Source organism: Eriocheir sinensis, chromosome 19, assembly GCF_024679095.1.
Source record: "Eriocheir sinensis breed Jianghai 21 chromosome 19, ASM2467909v1, whole genome shotgun sequence".
NCBI classification, from domain to species: Eukaryota; Metazoa; Arthropoda; class Malacostraca; order Decapoda; family Varunidae; genus Eriocheir; species Eriocheir sinensis.
The window spans coordinates 12,786,255-12,803,940 of record NC_066527.1 but is presented as its reverse complement, the minus strand read 5'-3'; the positions used below and the strand labels follow the sequence as shown (position 1 = coordinate 12,803,940).

The 17,686-nt window shown below is 41.3% G+C and overlaps 1 protein-coding gene across 7 annotated transcripts in view; it reads left to right on the top strand.

Annotated features, from left to right (window-relative positions):
- The window catches only part of LOC127000708 (DISP complex protein LRCH3-like), a 98,587-nt gene that overhangs the window by 46,151 nt on the left and 34,750 nt on the right, over positions 1-17,686 (top strand). For all 7 annotated transcript variants that reach the window (XM_050864726.1, XM_050864725.1, XM_050864723.1 and 4 more), the window contains exons 2-4: positions 7,199-7,343; positions 11,238-11,473; positions 17,510-17,646. In XM_050864726.1, coding sequence (XP_050720683.1) covers positions 7,199-7,343; positions 11,238-11,473; positions 17,510-17,646 — 518 coding nt within the window. The remainder of the gene's footprint in view (positions 1-7,198; positions 7,344-11,237; positions 11,474-17,509; positions 17,647-17,686) is intronic.

Here is a 17,686-nt window from a genome sequence, read left to right as displayed (position 1 = left end):
CCTCACGCATTCTCCCGTTTCCCCTCCTTGCATCTTCTCTCCATTCTCTTTCCTCCTCTCCCTCTCTACCTTCTCTTCTCCCTCCTTCCTCTTCTCTGTCTCCCTCCTTTATTCTTGTTCCTTCTCTCCCTTATTTCTTCCCTCTAATATGTCATCTCTTCCTCTCCCTCTCATTCTCCCTCTTCTCTCTTCCTCTTCCTCCTTCCATTCTCCTTATATATTTCCTCTCCTATTCTTCCTCTTCCTTCTCTCCCTTTCTTCTCCTCTCCCTCCTTCCTCTTCCCCTTATATTTCTCCTCTTATTCTTCCTCTTCCTTCTGCCTCTCTTCCTCTTTTTTTTTCTTCCTCTCTCCCGCCTTCCTCTTCCCTCTTATCTCTTCTCTTATTCTTCCTCTTCCTTCATTCTCTCCCTTCTCTTCCTCTCTCCTTCCTTTCCCCACATTTCCCCTCCGTATTCTTCCTCCTCTTCTTCCCTTCTTCGTCTCCTACAGTTCCTTCCTTTCCTCTTGCCTACCTTCCCCTCTCTCCCCTCTTCTTGTCCCTCCCATCCTCCCTTATTTCCCTCCCTCTTTCCCTCCCTCCCAAGAGTAAGGAAAGCTCCGGGGAGGTCTCGTGTATGTGTGTGTGTGTGTGTGTATACTATTGATTACCTTGTGCCGGCCACGTGGTTCGCCCGGCACACACACACACACACACACACACACCGTCTGGCTCTGGCGCTCTCTCTCTCTCTCTCTCTCTCTCTCTCTCTCTCTCTCTCTCTCTCTCTCTCTCTCTCTGTGTGTGTGTGTGTGTGTGTGTGTGTGTGTGTGTGTGTGTGTGTGTGTGTGTGTGTGTGTGTGTGTGTTGTCTGTCTGTCAGTTTCTCTCTCTCTCTCTCTCTCTCTCTCTCTCTCTCTCTCTCTCTCTCTCTCTCTCTCTCTCTCTCTCTCTCTCTCTCTCTCTCTCTCTCATAGTTGATTTTTCTCGAAACAAGAATACAGAGAGAGAGAAGAAAGGAAGAGCCAGCCAGACTCAGGCACAGACAGCGAGAGAGAGAGAGAGAGAGAGAGAGAGAGAGTGCTGCTGGGTGTGGCTGTAGAGTTTCGCCGGCTGCGCTAGCTTTAAAGTCTCACTCTCTCTCTCTCTCTCTCTCTCTCTCTCTCTCTCTCTCTCTCTCTCTCTCTCTCTCTGTGTTTCTATTTTTAGCCTTATACTTTTTTCTTATTAAACAACTTCGCTTTCTCTCATACCTCTCTCCTTCCCTCGCTCCCTCTTATTCCTTCCCTTCCTCCCTCCTTCCTTCCTTCCTTCCTTCCCTCCCTCCTCTTCCTTTCACATTCCTTCCTTCCCTATCTCCCTCATATTCCTTCCATCCTTCCTTCCTTCCTTCCTTCCTTCCCTCCATCCCTCCCTCCCTCTCTCTCCCTTTCATATTCCTTCCTTCCCTATCTCCCTCAGATTCCTTCCTTCCTTCCTTCTTTCCTGCCTTCTTTCCTTCCTTCTTTCCCTCCCTCCTTCCTTCCTTTGTTATTCCTTCCTTCTTTTCTTTCTTTCTTTCTTCCTTTCTTCCTTCCCTTCATCCTTCTTTCCTTCCTTCCGTCCTTCTTTCCCTCCCTCCCTCCCTCTCTTCCTTTTATATTCCTTCCTTCCTTTCTTCCTCATATTCCTTCCTTCATCGTTCCTTCTTGTTTACCTTTCTTTATTATGTTCCTCCTTTCCTCTCCTTCCTTCCTTCGTTCCCTCCCTCCCTTCTTTCCTTCCTTCCTTCCTTCCTTCCTTCCTTCCTTCCTTCTTATTCTTATACTCAATTTCCTATTTATCTCCTCTTCCATATGTCTTCTTCATTTCCTCTGCCCATTCTTTCCTCCCTTTCATTCATTCCTCCATCTACACTCTCCCTTTCCTCTATTCTCCACTTCTCCATTCCTTTCTCCATCTTCTCTTTTCCCCTCCCATCTATTCTTTCTCCATCATTCCCTCCCTCCCATTCTTTCCTCCATCTTCTCTCCCTCTCTTCCTTCTATTCATCCTCCATTCTTCCTTCTTCCTCCTTCTCCATTACGTTCTTATTTACTCTCCTCTTTTATCCCTCCTCCTCCTCCTCCTCCTCCTCCTTCATTTAGTTTATCCTTCTCTCCAGTCCCTCACGCCCCGTTTCCCTCCTTCCCTCTCTCCTCCCTCCCGCTCTCCCTTCTCTCCCTCTCTTCCTCCCCTTCTTTGGATTGATTATTTTTGTTTTTGTTTATTCTTTATATTTTCTTCAGTCACTCAGGCAGGTGAAGAGGGGAATTGAAGTAGTAGTAGTAGTAGTAGTAGTAGTAGTAGTAGTAGTAGTAGTAGTAGTTGCAGTAGTAGTAAAAAGTGACAGGTGTGTGTGTGTGTGTGTGTGTGTGTGTGTGTGTGTGTGTGTGTGAAGGTCTCCGGAATAAAAAGCGTGTGGTTAGTTTTTTTGCACACACACACACACACATACACAGGAAGCAAACGTGCGAGAATCAATAAACGAAAATGAGAGAGAGAGAGAGAGAGAGAGAGAGAGAGAGAGAGAGAGAGAGAGAGACAGGAAGTTAATTTTGCTAAGACAAAGTGTGTGTGTGTGTGTGTGTGTGTGTGTGTGTGTGTGTACAGGCACGTGATCGGAAAATATGTGTACCACGTGTGTGTGTGTGTGTGAGTGTGTGTGTGGGCGGGTGGCGGCGGCGGCTGTAGGTGTTGCGAGGGAGGAGGAGGAGGTGGAGGAGGAGGAAGAGGAAAGGTGATAGAGGAGAATGGAGGAAGGAGATGAGAGGTGGAGGAGGATGTTGAGGCAGGGTAGAAGACAGGAAGAGAAGAGGAGGAGGAGGAGGAGGAGAAGGAGGAGGAGAACAGGAAGAGGAGGAGAGAGAAAACAGGAGACGGAGAAGGGAAAGGTAGACGGAGGAGGAGGAGGAGAGCGGCGTGAAGCAGTGTTACCAGATCAGAGAGAGAGAGAGAGAGAGAGACCCTCCCTTCTCTCTCCCTTACCCTCTGCCGGCTCCTTTCCCTCCATCTCTCCCTCTTTCCTCTCACCTCCGTTGCTAGGGACGCACCTCCTCCCCCTCCTCCTCTTCCTTCTCACTCTCGCTTTCTGTCGCTTTTATACAAGAATATACTAAATGAGAGAGAGAGAGAGAGAGAGAGAGAGAGAGAGAGAGAGAGAAAGGGGGGTGAGGGTTAAGCTTATTCAAGTGAATGAATATGTGTGTGTGTGTGTGTGTGTGTGTGTGTGTGTGTGTGTGTGACTTTAATTAATTAGTATTAGTTGCTTATCATTACCCTGAAAGCGAGATGATAATAATCGTAATAAGAATAATGTTAATAATAATAGATAATTGTTTTACTACTACTACTACTACTACTACTACTACTACTACTACTACTACTACTACTACTACTGCTGCTGCTGCTGCTAATACTACTTTTTTATTTTATTTTTACTACTACTACTACTACTACTACTACTACTACTACTACTACTACTACTACTACTACTACAACTACTACTACCACCACTATTACAACTACTGCTGCTGCTACTACTACTTTTTTATTTTATTTTTTACTCCTCCTCCTCCTCCAAACTCTTCACGCTACAAAATAACCCGCGAACAAGAAACAACGGTAAAACAATTCAAGCAAAGCGATGATTTACGGATATCGGCAGGAGTTTTTTTTCGAAGAGTCGTCCGCCACTGGAACAGCCTTCCTGCAGGAGTGGTTAGTGCGGAAACAATCAACTCCTTTAAAAATCGCATTGACCGTCACTTTGCTGCGTCGGGAAGAACTAAACGTACCCACGAGTGCTTACTGATGTGCTTTTATCCTTCCTTGACGGATTGATTAAATCACTGAAAGCACGACGCCTCGCAAAGAGCCAATAGACTTTCTGCTGCCTGCTCGTCCATGTTTCCTCCTCTTACTACTTTACTACTACTACTACTACTACTACTACTTTTACTACTACTTACTACTATTACTACTACTTACTACTATTACTACTACTACCACCACTGCTGCTGCTACTACTACTACTACTACTACTACTACTACTACTACTACTACTACTACTTTTTTTTTTTTAAACTACTACGGGCCTCCATCCATTAGAGTTGCGTTGTGAGCGGTATCTTTTCTCATATCCTTACACAAAGCAATTCATTGGCCCCACCCCGCCCTACTACTACTACTACTACTACTACTACTACTACTACTACTACTACTACTACTACTACTACTACTACTACCCCTACTACTACTACTACTACTACTACTACTACTACTACTACTACTACTACTACTACTACTACTACTACTACTACTACTACTACTACTACTACTACTACTACTACTACTACTACTACAGTATTGCTTTTACTACAACTACTTTTTAGACTCTACGAACAATATTAATGATAACAGCAGTAAGAATAATATTTTTGAAGCACTTAATTATATACACGGTGTGTGTGTGTGTGTGTGTGTGTGTGTGTGTGTGTGTGTGTGTGTGCAATACCCAACCCGCTTGTGATGTCATCCTAGAAAATTCTCTCTCTCTCTCTCTCTCTCTCTCTCTCTCTCTCTCTCTCTCTCTCTCTCTCTCTCTCTCTCTCTCAGAGGAAGAGGAAACCATCCTTATTGGACCATCCTCCTCCTCTCCCCTCACTTCCTCCCTCTCTCCTTCCCCCATAGAGAGCGAGAGAGAGAAATCACAGGCTTCTCCGTAGTAAGCTCAAGGTTTTCCTGCGACTGAATAGTAAACATCCGAGAGAGAGAGAGAGAGAGCTTTCTTACTTTATCACACATTCAGGATTTCTTTGTTCTTAATTCAGAGAGAGAGAGAGAGAGAGAGAGAGACGTTGTCATTATCTCGTTATCACTTCCTCAGTTTCCGGCAAGATTCCCACAAGCTTGGTGGAGGTGGAGGTGGATGTGGTGGTGGTGGTGGTGTGTTTTAGTCTTAAGATATACTTCTAGTCTTCTTGTTTTTTCATTCTTTATTTTCTTTGTCTTCGTCTTCTTGGTCTTGTTCTTCTTCTTCTCCTACTTGTTTCTTCTTCTTTTTCTTCTTCGCATTCTTTTTCTCCTTTCTCTTTTTGTTCTTTTTCTGTTGTTTTTTCTTCTTATGATAGTCGTCGTCATAGTAGTAGTAGTAGTAGTAGTTGTAGTAGTAGTAGTAGTAGTAGTAGTAGTAGTAGTAGTAGTAGTAGAGGTCGTAGTAGTATTCTCCCTCACTTTACTCTTCTCTGTATTCTTCTCATTACTCTTATTTTCATTCCTCTTATTAATCCTCTTGAAGGTAAATAAAAAAGAGAGTCAGCAGTGTTACCAGACAAATACTCATACCCCTTCCCCTAGCGGCGCCGGAGAGCACTACAGAGAATTAAGACGGATAAGCTGCTATAAAGGATTGGATGCTATAAGGTGCATTAAAGGATTGAGACGGATTATTCGCTATAAGGTGTTAAATTCGACAAGATTACCACTAGAGGATTGAGTAGTACAAGGATAGGAAAATACAGAATGACGTGTACTTTAGGATTGAGACGGATAAGTTGCTGTAAGGGGTTTTAGATTCTATGAGGTACACTTTAGGATCGAGGTGGATTAAACTGCTATAAGGGATTGGAAACGATAAGAAGAGGTGATCTATAGAGGATTGAAACGGATTAAGCTGGCGTAAGGGATTGGAAGCTATGAGACGAGGTATACGTTAGAGGATTGAGGTACACTTTAGGATCGAGGTGGATTAAACTGCTATAAGGGATTGGAAACGACAAGAAGTGATCTATAGAGGATTGAAAAGGATTAAGCTGCTATAAGGGCCTGGAAGCTATGAGACGAGGTATACGTTAGAGGATTGAGGTGGATTAAACTGCTATAAGGGATTGGAAACGATAAGAATAGGTGATCTGCAGAGGATTGAAACGGATTAGGTTGGCGTAAGGGATTGGAAGCTATGAGATGAGGTACGGTAGTGGATTGAAGCGGATTAAAATGAAAATTATTAGGGATTTGATGCGATAAGTAGTGTATTGTGACTAGATTACTAATGACTTATTTACTTATTGTATTCGTAGCTTTTTTTTTTTGGATGAGTTGATTTGACCAGCTCGAATTTTCTTTTTCATGTTGTTTTTCTTCTTTTTTTTCTTTTCTTCTGCTTCTTCTTTCTTCTTATTATTATTTCTTTCTTTCCTTTCTTTTACTTTCTTCTTTTCTTTTTTCTTTTTCTTATTTTTCTTCTTCTTTTTCTTCTTCTTCTTCTTGTCATAACTATCATCATTCATCTTCACAATATTTCGTCTTCTCTTTCTTCTTCATCTTTTTCTTTTCTTGTTTAACCTTGATGGAGGAGGAGGAGGAGGAGGAGGAGGAGGAGGATAACAAATTATTACGACATCCTGAAATCACATTAAATTGTCGTTCCAGCGCGCGCGCGCGCGAGAGAGAGAGAGAGAGAGGAAGGAAACATTAACTTCTTATCGTCTTGGCCTTTCCCCTTCAATTAACCCGGTGATGATAATAATAATAATAATAATAATAATAATAATAATAATAATAATGATGAAAAGAAGATAAAAGACAAGAGATAATCCACTTGAGCGGTGACTGGCAAGGTAATTAGAGAGAGAGAGAGAGAGAGAGAGAGAGAGAGAGAGAGTTAATAGTTTTTGTTCTTTTTTCCTTTTCTTCTTCGAGTTAATTAGTGTGTGTGTCTCTCTCTCTCTCTCTCTCTCTCTCTCTCTCTCTCTCTCTCTCTCTCTCTCTCTCTCCATTATGTTGAAATTAATGTCTGCCTCTTTCTTTCTTCCTCTTTCTCCTTTCATAGGTTAGCATTGTCTGCCCACTCCCCCCTCCTTTTTTTTTGTTATGAATGTACCCCCTATACTCTCTCTCTCTCTCTCTCTCTCTCTCTCTCTCTCTCTCTCTCTCTCTCTCTCTCTCTCTCTCTCTCTCTCTCTCTCTCTCTCTCTCTCTCAATATCTATCTATTTTTTTCACAACTGTTGCAATATCCTTCAGTTATCTTTTTCTTTCCTGTTTTCTCCATTTGCATCAATAACTCAAGTGTATTTCGTATTTTTGTGTGCTGGTTTAGCTTTTTATTTTTCATTTATTTATTCACTTTCTCACCTATTCATCTTATCTCCCTAATCTCTATGTAGTGTCTAACCTCCATTTCTCTTCTCTTTCCCGCAGATTTATCCCGCAACCGCCTAAGTGAGGTTCCCGCGGAGGTGACGGACTACCGCTCGTTGGAGACCCTCAACCTATACCAGAATGTGATCAAGCACCTGCCAGAGTCCCTCAGCTGCCTGCAGGCCCTCACGCACCTCAACCTCAGGTACGTACTCGCGCCAAGAAGAATGGTACTTATGCGTAGATACTGTAGTCGGTTCCACGAGAGATGGCGGTCCTAATCCTTCAGGGGTGGACTCGCGGACTTGGTATCATTGCTTGGGTGATGGTACTGATTTGCCAGGTGGTATTACAAGACACTCGGTTCTTACATTATCTATTTCTAAAGGTTAAAGAGGGGGTCAATCGGGCTCTAATGAGTGTTTCTATAGGTTCATGGTACAGAGGAAGGGTCACACTATCGCCTGGGTCATATAACTACTACTGGAAATGCCCACAACTCCATCGAAAGCCTTTTTCAAATTAGTGTTCTTGGGCGATGAAATGTCTTAAAAAAACGACCCAAAGAGTTAGCAGAGAGCGAGAGACAGTAGGCTATGTCACGGCAGGTTAGATCTAGATTTTAGGAGCATTAAGTAGCGGGCTTTTTTTTTTCGTTATTGTGTTTTTTTTTTACGCCCTTGCACTGTCTCCTCTGCTGTAAAAAAAAAAAAAAAAAAAAACCCGGCCAATGAGCGACCCAAGAGACCGACGCGTCACCCAAGCAATGATGCCAAGTTTCTTTTTCTTCCCCTCTTTCCCTCGTTTCCCTTCTTTTCTCATCCACTCTTTCTCGTCTCCCTTTTTTCTCCCTTCATTTTCTCTTCCATTCTCACTTTTCCACTTTTGCCCTTCCCCTCATTTTTCTTCCCTTCACTTCCCTTATCTCTCTACTTTGTTTTTCTTCACTTGCCCACCCTTGAAGGATTAGGCCCGCCAGCTCTCCTGAAGCCGACTATAGAAATGCACATCTAACAACGATCATGTCAGTCTCAAGAGAGTATTGGTAGGTGTGTATAACCTTGTCTAGTCTTATATTTAATGAGGGTCTTCAGTAATTCAAGATAATATAAATGGATAGAATTAAGGAAGGAAATAGATAAAGATATAAATGGATAGAATTAAGGAAGGAAATAGATAAAGATATAAATGGATAGAATTAAGGAAGGAAATAGATAAAGATATAAATGGATAGAATTAAGGAAGGAAATAGATAAAGATATAAATGGATAAAATTAAGGAAGGAAATAGATAAAGATATAAATGGATAAAATTAAGGAAGGAAATAGATAAAGATATAAATGGATAGAATTAAGGAAGGAAATAGATAAAGATATAAATGGATAAAATTAAGGAAGGAAATAGATAAAGATATAAATAGCTAAATAAATAAAGAGTTAACTAATGAGCAGATGAACGAACTAGCTTTGTAACTAATTCACACACTAAATAAATCAGTTGCTAGCTAACTACTTGGATAAAGAAACAACTATTCAACTTACAGATTGACTATTGTATAAGTAATGAACTAACTGAATGGCAAACTGACTGACTGATTGACTGACTGACTGACTGATCAACTGATTAATCTACCCATCAACTGACTGAGTGACTGACTGGTGAATTAAATGACTTGACTTATCAACTGCCTGATACTGATCAATTGACTGACTGATCAACTGACTGACTGACTGATCAACTGACTGACTGACTAACTGACTGACTTACTGACTCACTAACTGACTGATCGACTGACTGACTGACTAACCTATAAATCAACTTGATGCATAAATAAATAAATAAATAAATAAATAAAACTGTAGATGATAAAATAAATAGATAGGTCGATAGATAAATTTCCCAGGTCGATAGATAAATTTCGCGCACCACATATTTTCTCCTTCCTTCTCCTTCCTTCCTCCAGATAAACACACACACACACACACACACACACACACACACACACACACACACACACACACTCTCTCTCTCTCTCTCTCTCTCTCTCTCTCTCTCTCTCTCTCTCTCTCTCTCTCTCTCTCTCTCTCTCTCTCTCTCTCTCTCTCTCTCTCTCTCTCTCTCTCTCTCTCTCTCTCTCTCTCTCTCTCTCTCTCTCTCTCTCTCTCTCTCTCTCTCTCTCTCTCTCTCTCTCTCTCTCTCTCTCTCTCTCTCTCTCTCTCTCTCTCTCTCCCCTTTTTCCTTTCCTCCCCCTCACTTTCTCTTTCTTCTTCCCCTCTTCCCTCTTGTTGCCTCTCTCCCTCTTCCCTCCCTCCCCTCTTTCTCTCACTTTCCCTTTCTTCTGCACTCATTCCCTCTTCCTTCTTCCCTTCACTATTCTTATTCCCCTTCTTCCTCTTCTCACTTTCCTTTTCCTCTCCTCTCTTTGCCTCTTTCCCTCTTCTCTGTGTCTTCCCTCTTCCCCTCTTCCCCTTCCCTTCTTCATCTCACTTTCCCTCTCCTCTTCTCTGCCCTTCACTTTCTCACTCCTTCCCCTCTTCCCTTCCCTTTTCCCTTCTCCTCTTCCCCTTCCTTTTCCCTCCCTTTCATTCCCTTCTTCCTCTCACTTTCCCTGTCTTTCACTCTTCATATCTCCTCCCCTCTATCCCTTTCCTCTCTTCCATTTCCCTCCTCCTCTCTTTTCTTTGCCTCCTCCCCTTTCCTCTTTCTCTCTTTCCCTTCTTTCTCTTACCTTCTTTCTCTTCTCCCTTTTTTCTCCCCTCATTTTCTCTTCCATTCTCTCGTTTCCCATCTTTGCCCTTCCCTCTTTCACTTCCCCTTCATTTTTTCTTCCCTTCACTTCCCCTTATCTCTCCACTTGCTGTTTTTCTTCACTTCCCTCATTCGCTTTCACGCCCTTATCTCATTTCCTTACCATTATCACTTGTTATATTTGTGTCACCCCCCCCCCCCCTGTTTCGTGGACCCCCCCCCCATCCCAGCTAACCAAACACACACACACACACACACACACACACACACACACACACACACACACCACCATCACCGCCACCACCACCTAACTCATCACTTGTTTTTCATCACCACATCATTACCACATCCCTAACACCTCATCACCTCATTTCCTTTTCCTTTTCATCTTTTTCTCCATTTTTTTCATTGATATTTTGTGTTTTTTTAATTTTTTTTTTGTTGGTTTAGTTTATATATTTTTTCCTTCATTCACGTATTCGTTTACTCACTTATTCATTCAAGTTTTATCTTTCTTAATCTCTATTATAGTGTCTAACCTCCATTTTCCTTTATTTTTCCTTTTTATTTATTTATTTATTCATTTTTCTATTCAGTTATTCATTCGTTCTATATCTTCCTTATCGCGTGCAATCGTAACCAGCTGTCACTCCATTTTTTAAACCTCATTCATAATTCTCGTTGATGTTGTAAGTTTATGTATTTCGAATTGTTTGTGTGTCGGTGTAGCTTGTGTGGATTTTAATTTTCATTCATTCTTTCATTCATCCATTCCTTCCACTTTCCTCTTCTCTCCCGTTTCATCCTTCCATCCTTCCATTCCCTCCCCTCTCTTCCTCATCTCACCTTTTCCACCTCTCCATTCCTTCCCCTTTCTTCCATCACTCCCTCCCTCCACCCTTCTTTCCCTTCCCTACTCCACCTCCTTTCCCTCCCTAACTCCCTCCATCCCTTCCTCTTTCTTCCTCATCTCTCCTTTTCCATCCCTCCTTTCCTTCCCCTTTCTTCCCTTTTCTCCTCTCTCCCTTCCTCCCTCCCTCCATTCCTTCCCCTTTCCTCCTCCTCCCTCCCTTCATTCCTTCCCCTTTTCTCCATTTCATCTCCCTCCCTCCATTCCTTCCCTTTTCCTCCAACTCTCCCTCCATTCCTTCCCCTTTCCTCCTCATCTTTCCCTTTCCACCCTTCCCTCCCTCCATTTTTCCCTTTTCCTCCTACATTTTTCCTCCCTTTCTCCCTCCCCTCAGCTTACTCTTATTACCTTTGCTCTCCTCCTCCTCATCATCCTCCTCCTTCCCCTCCTCCACCACTTGTATTTTGTGTCTTATCTTGATGTATTTTGTGGCCCTTCCAGTCGTAACCAGCTGTCCGTCATCCCCGGTGTGGTGTGCTCGCTGGCGGGGCTGCGGGTGCTGGACGTGTCGGGGAATCGCCTGGTGAGCCTGCCGGAGGAGCTGGGTCGCCTCCACAGCCTCATGCAGCTGGACGCCTCCTACAACCAGCTGGCGCACCTCCCCCCGGCCCTCGGCGAGCTGGATGGCCTACGAAGTCTCAACCTCCGCCGGAATCAATTACAAACGCTTCCCCCTGGTGAGTGAAAGATTCAAATGTTCCTCTTGTGGTCACCTCTCAGTTTAACGTAACTTAACCTGACCTTACCAAACCTACCTATCCTAACCTACCTTACCTAACTTACCCTAGCCTAACCTAAACTTAACCTTACCGTACCTTACCTAACCTAACCTAACCTAGCCTAGCCTCACCTAATCAAACCTAACCTGACCAAACTAACCTAATTTACCCTGACCAAACTAACATAATCTAACCTGATTTAACTTACTTAATCTAACCTGACCTGACCTGACCTAACCTAACCTAACCTAACCTAACCTAACCTCACCTCACCTTACCTAATCTAACCTTACCTAACCTAACCTAACCTAACATACCCTAGCCTAACCAAACCTAACCTAACTGGACCTGACCTGACCTAACCTAATGAAACCAGACCTAACCTAACCTGCCCTAGTCTAACCTAACCTGACCTAACCTGCCCTAGTCTAACCTAACCTGACCTAACCTTCCTTACCTTACCTATCCTTACCCAACCTAATCTTACCTTACCTTACCTAATCTAAGCTAACCTAACTTCATGCAAGCTATGTGTGTGTGTGTGTGTGTGTGTGTGTGTTTTGGGGTGTGATTACGGGGAATGTGGAGAGAGAGAGAGAGAGAGAGAGAGAGAGAGAGAGAGAGAGTTATCACTTTGCACTAGACTGACTGAATGACTCACTCTGACACGCACTCACTGATTCACTCACTCAGACATACTCAGTCACTCAGCGTAAAGACTCAATTATAATGTGGTGGTGGTGGTGGTGATTAGGTGATGAGGATGATGATGGCGGTGGTGGTGGTGGTGGTTATGGCTGTTGGTGGTGATAGGTGATGATGGTGGTGGTGGTGGTGATTAGGTGATGATGATGGTGGTGGTGGTGGTGGTGGTGGTGATTAGGTGATGATGATGATGATGATGATGGTGGTGGTGGTGGTGGTGGTGATGGCTGTTGGTGGTGATTAGGTGATGAGGATGATGATGATGGTGGTGGTGGTGGTGATTAGGTAATGATGATGATGGTGGTGGTTATGGTGGTGCTTAGGTAATGCAGGTTGTGGTTATAGTGGTGATGGAATGGTGGTGGTGGTGATGATGGCTGGTGTTGGTGATGACTTGATGGTGATGATGGCAGTGGTGCATGACGTTAGTTCACTCTTGAGGTTTAGTTTAACAGCTACACTTGCTTACAGCAGCTTACAGTTCTAGAAAGGGTCAAAGTGTGAGGATTAACATGTAGGAAAGATTAGGTTAAGATAGAGCTCAGTTTACTGCGACACGAACCTCAGAAACGTGCATGTGTGTGTGTGTGTGTGTGTGTGTGTGTGTGTGTGTGTGTGTGTGTGTGTGTGTGTGTGTGTTTATTTCAGAACATAGTCTGTCTGAGGATAATTTTTGTTGTTTTTCATAGACTATCCGAGTAAAAAATGTAGTTGTACTGTGATGGCTTGTTGTATTATGTAGCTGTGTGTGTATGTGTGTGTGTGTGTGTGTGTGTGTGTGTGAAAAGGGCAAGTGGATTAAGAGAGAAGGACATGGAGAAAAAAGAGACATAGATGGATATGAAGGTAAAGTTTAAGATAAAAAAAAAAAGTATGATTAGAAGCGAAGGAGAAGCATGAACAAGAAAATATTGACGGTTCCAGAAAATATATTAATGTGTGTGTAGAATATTTGACAAGGAGTTTAAGGAGAAAAATGTGATCTGATTTGGAAGGCATTTTGTGTGTGATGAGACATAGGTAGGAGGAGGAGGAGGAGGAGTGTAGAACAGGGATGAGGAAAGACAATATATGCAATGATAAAGGCAACAATGGCAATAATAATAATAATAATAATAATAATAATAATAATAATAATAATAATAATAATGAGAATAAGAGGAGGATGAGGGGAGGAGAATCAAACGGATTAGTAAAGATAATATATGCAATGATAACAAAGATAAGAATAACAATGACAACGATAATAATAATGATAAGAGGAGGAGGAGGAGGAGGAGGGATATGAAAATGAAAAGGAGAATGAAAAGGAAAGAAGGAAAATTAAAAGGAAAAGAAAAGAAAGAAGGAGAAGGAGGGGAAGGAGAAGAAGAAAGAGAAGTGGTGGTGATGGTGAAGGTGCTGGCTGTGGTGGATGTGGTGGTGGTGAAGGTGGAGGTGGTGGTTGTGGTGAAGGTGGAGGTGAATCAGCGTGTTGGGTCAGGCAGTGAGGGTCTGGAGTGGCCGGTGTCCCAAGGTTTAGCTCCATCCCTTAAAGCGTATGGACTGCCCGGCTCTTTGGTATTAGTTAGGGGTGGAAATAGACTGATAACAATAGTGACTTTATTGTACCTAGTTGTTTTTATCCATCCCTTTGTTTCTATCCATCCATTTCTTTTCATTCATCCATTTGTTTTTTTATTCATCCATTTGTTTTCATCCATTCGTTTTTTATTCATCCATTTATTTTTTATTCATCCATTTGTTTTTGTTCATCCATTTGTTTTTTATTCATCCATTTGTTTTTGTTCATCCATTTGTTTTTTATTCATCCATTTGTTTTTGTTCATCCATTTGTTTTTTATTCATCCATTTATTTTTGTTCATCCATTTGTTTTTATTCATCCATTTGTTTTTTATTCATCCATTTGTTTTTTATTCATCCATTTGTTTTTGTTCATCCATTTGTTTTTTATTCATCCATTTATTTTTTATTCATCCATTTGTTTTTATTCATCCATTTGTTTTTTATTCATCCATTTGTTTTTGTTCATCCATTTGTTTTCATTCATCCATTTGTTTTTTTATCCATTTGTTTTCATTCATCCATTCGTTTTTTATTCATCCATTTGTTTTTTATTCATCCATTTGTTTTTGTTCATCCATTTGTTTTTTATTCATCCATTTGTTTTCATTCATCCATTTGTTTTTATTCATCCATTTGTTTTTGTTCATCCACTTGTTTTTTATTCATCCATTTGTTTTTGTTCATCCATTTATTTTTTATTCATCCATTTGTTTTTGTTCATCCATTTGTTTTTTATTCATCCATTTGTTTTTGTTCATCCATTTGTTTTCATTCATCCATTTGTTTTTTTATCCATTTGTTTTCATTCATCCATTCGTTTTTTATTCATCCATTTGTTTTTTATTCATCCATTTGTTTTTGTTCATCCACTTGTTTTTTATTCATCCATTTGTTTTTGTTCATCCATTTGTTTTTTATTCATCCATTTGTTTTTGTTCATCCATTTGTTTTTTATTCATCCATTTGTTTTCATCCATCCATTTGTTTTTATTCATCCATTTGTTTTTTATTCATCCATTTGTTTTTTATTCATCCATTTGTTTTTTATTCATCCATTTGTTTTTTATTCATCCATTTGTTTTTTATTCATCCATTTGGTTTTTATTCATCCATTTGTTTTCATCCATCCATTTGTTTTTTATTCATCCATTTGTTTTTTATTCATCCATTTGTTTTCATCCATCCATTTGTTTTTTATTCATCCATTTGTTTTTTATTCATCCATTTGTTTTTTATTCATCCATTTGTTTTTTATTCATCCATTTGTTTTCATCCATCCATTTGTTTTTTATTCATCCATTTGTTTTTATTCATCCATTTGTTTTTATTCATCCATTTGTTTTTATTCATCCATTTGTTTTTATTCATCCATTTGTTTTTATTCATCCATTTGTTTTTATTCATCCATTTGTTTTTATTCATCCATTTGTTTTTTATTCATCCATTTGGTTTTAAATCATCCATTTGTTTTCATCCATCCATTTGTTTTTATTCATCCATCTGTTTTTATTCATCCATTTGTTTTTATTCATCCATTTGTTTTTATTCATCCATGAGAAAGGGAGGATTAAAAACAACAACAACAACAACTATATCAAAGGAGTGGCTGCTGGTTATTGTATTGATCTATTTTGCTTCTGTTGTATTCTTCATTAAATCTCTTCCTTTCCTTTTTTCTTTTATTATTTCTATCACATTTTACAGCTTTCCTTTGATTTTTTTCCTTTATTTCTGTTTCTGTTATTACCATTCATCAATCTCCTCCTGTGTAAGTCTGCCTTCTCCTCCTCCTCCTCCTCCTCCTCCTCCTCCTCCTCTCATTGTTATTATTGCCGTCATTGTTCTCCTTATCTTTTATCTCTTATCATTGCATATATTATCTTTACTAATCTCTATTGCACTCTCTCCTCTTCCTCCTCCTCTTCCTCCTCCTCCTCCTCCTCCTCCTCCTGATGCTTTTCTTTCTTCTCCTTTTTACCTCTATTCCTTCCCCTATCCTCCTCCTTTCTCCCTTTCTCTCCCTCCCTACCTACCTCCATTCCTTCACCTTTTCTCCTCTCTCCCTTTCTCTCCCTACCCTTAGCTTACTGTTATTACTTTTACTCACCTCCTCCTCCTGCTCCTCCTCCTCCTCCTCCTCCTCCTCCTCCTCCTCCTCCTCCTCCTCCTCCTCCTCCTCCTCCTCCTCACCATCATCATCATCACCAGCTGCAGCATTAGCATTATCATCTCCCCTTTCCTTTTTCTTCTCCTCCTCCTCTTCCTCCTCCTCCTCCTCCTCCTCCTCCTCCTCCTCCTCCTTGGCACTCGGAGGAAGGAACAGCACCTTTGTGCGTACCTGTGCCACAAATATTTGATGTGGGTGCCATTCTGAGAGAGAGAGAGAGAGAGAGAGAGAGAGAGAGAGAGAGAGAGAGAGAGAGAGAGAGAGAGAGAGAGTGCATGAAAGTGTGTAACCGGAAGTAGAAATAAGTGGAAGAGTGTGTGTGTGTGTGTGTGTGTGTGCGTGCGTGCGTGCATGCATGAGTGTGTGTTTGTGTATTCCCAGAAGCATAATATTACATCCCCATATGCAGTCAAACACACACACACACACACACACACACACACACACACACACACACACACACACACACAAAAGAACAGGCCACTCATGCATAAGGCAACATGCTTGTATACACATAAGGCTCGTCTTGAGAAGGTTATTCCAGGCACACACCATAAACAAGACCTTGCACACACACACACACACACACACACACACACACACACACACACACACAATTTCACCTTTACTGCCTCTCTTCTTTCTATTGTTTCCTCGTCTTTTCCTGCTTTAGTGTGTGTATATTTTCTTTCGGTTTCCCCTCAGAGCTAGTTTTTTTTTTTCTGTACCTGTATGTTTTTTTTCCTTTGTCATTTTTGTTTTACAGTTTTCCTATCTTTTTCACGTTAAGTTTTGCTGATATTTCCCTTCCAATCCTCCTCAGATATGTTTTCCGTACCATTTGTTTTGTTTTCTCTATTTCTCCTCTTCTATTTTTTCTTTAGTTTCTGTATTGTTTTTCTTTAATACTCCTCTTCTATTGTTGTTTCTCTAATTGCCTTTGATTTATTGTTTTCCTGCACCTGTTTTAAGCTTTTCCTTCATCTTCATTCCATTCTTTCATGTGGATACCTTTGTTCTGTCCTCCCAGAGTTGCTTTCTGCACCATTTTTTTTCTTATTACTCCTTTATTGTTCTATCCTTTAACTGCCTTGCCCTTAATGCTTTCCCACCTCTGGTCTAAGCTTTTCCTTCCTCATTTTTCCATTTCTTCATGTGGATAATTTTCTGTGGCCCCCTAGAGCTGTGTTTCCTGTGGTTGGTGTCAGCTATCATATCATCATCATTGTGTTTATTTGAGGGGATATTTTTCTTCCGTCCCCCCAGAGCTGTGTTTCCTGTGGTTGGTGTTAACTTTCATATCATCATCATTGTGTTTATTTGAGGGGATATTTTCCTTCCGTCCCCCCAGAGCTGTCTTTCCTGCGACTGACCTAATCTTTTCCTTTATCATTGTTCTATTCTTTCATGTGGCTATCTTTCCCCCACCCCCAAGATCTGTGTTTCCTGTGATTGGTGTTAACTTTTCCTTTAATATTTTCCTCCACCTGGTTCTTATCTTTTCTGTTATTGTTGGTCTGTTCTTTCATGTGGATTTCTTTCTTCCATCCCTCAGAGCTGTGTTTCCTGCGGCTGGTGTTCCTGGACCTTAGTGGCAACAGGATCTCCACGCTGCCCACTGAGCTCAGGTTCATGGGGTCCCTCGTCACCCTGGCACTAGACAACAACCCGCTACAACAACCCCCGGCCAGCGTGAGTACCAGTAGCTCCCTCATAATGGCCGTCAGTCGTG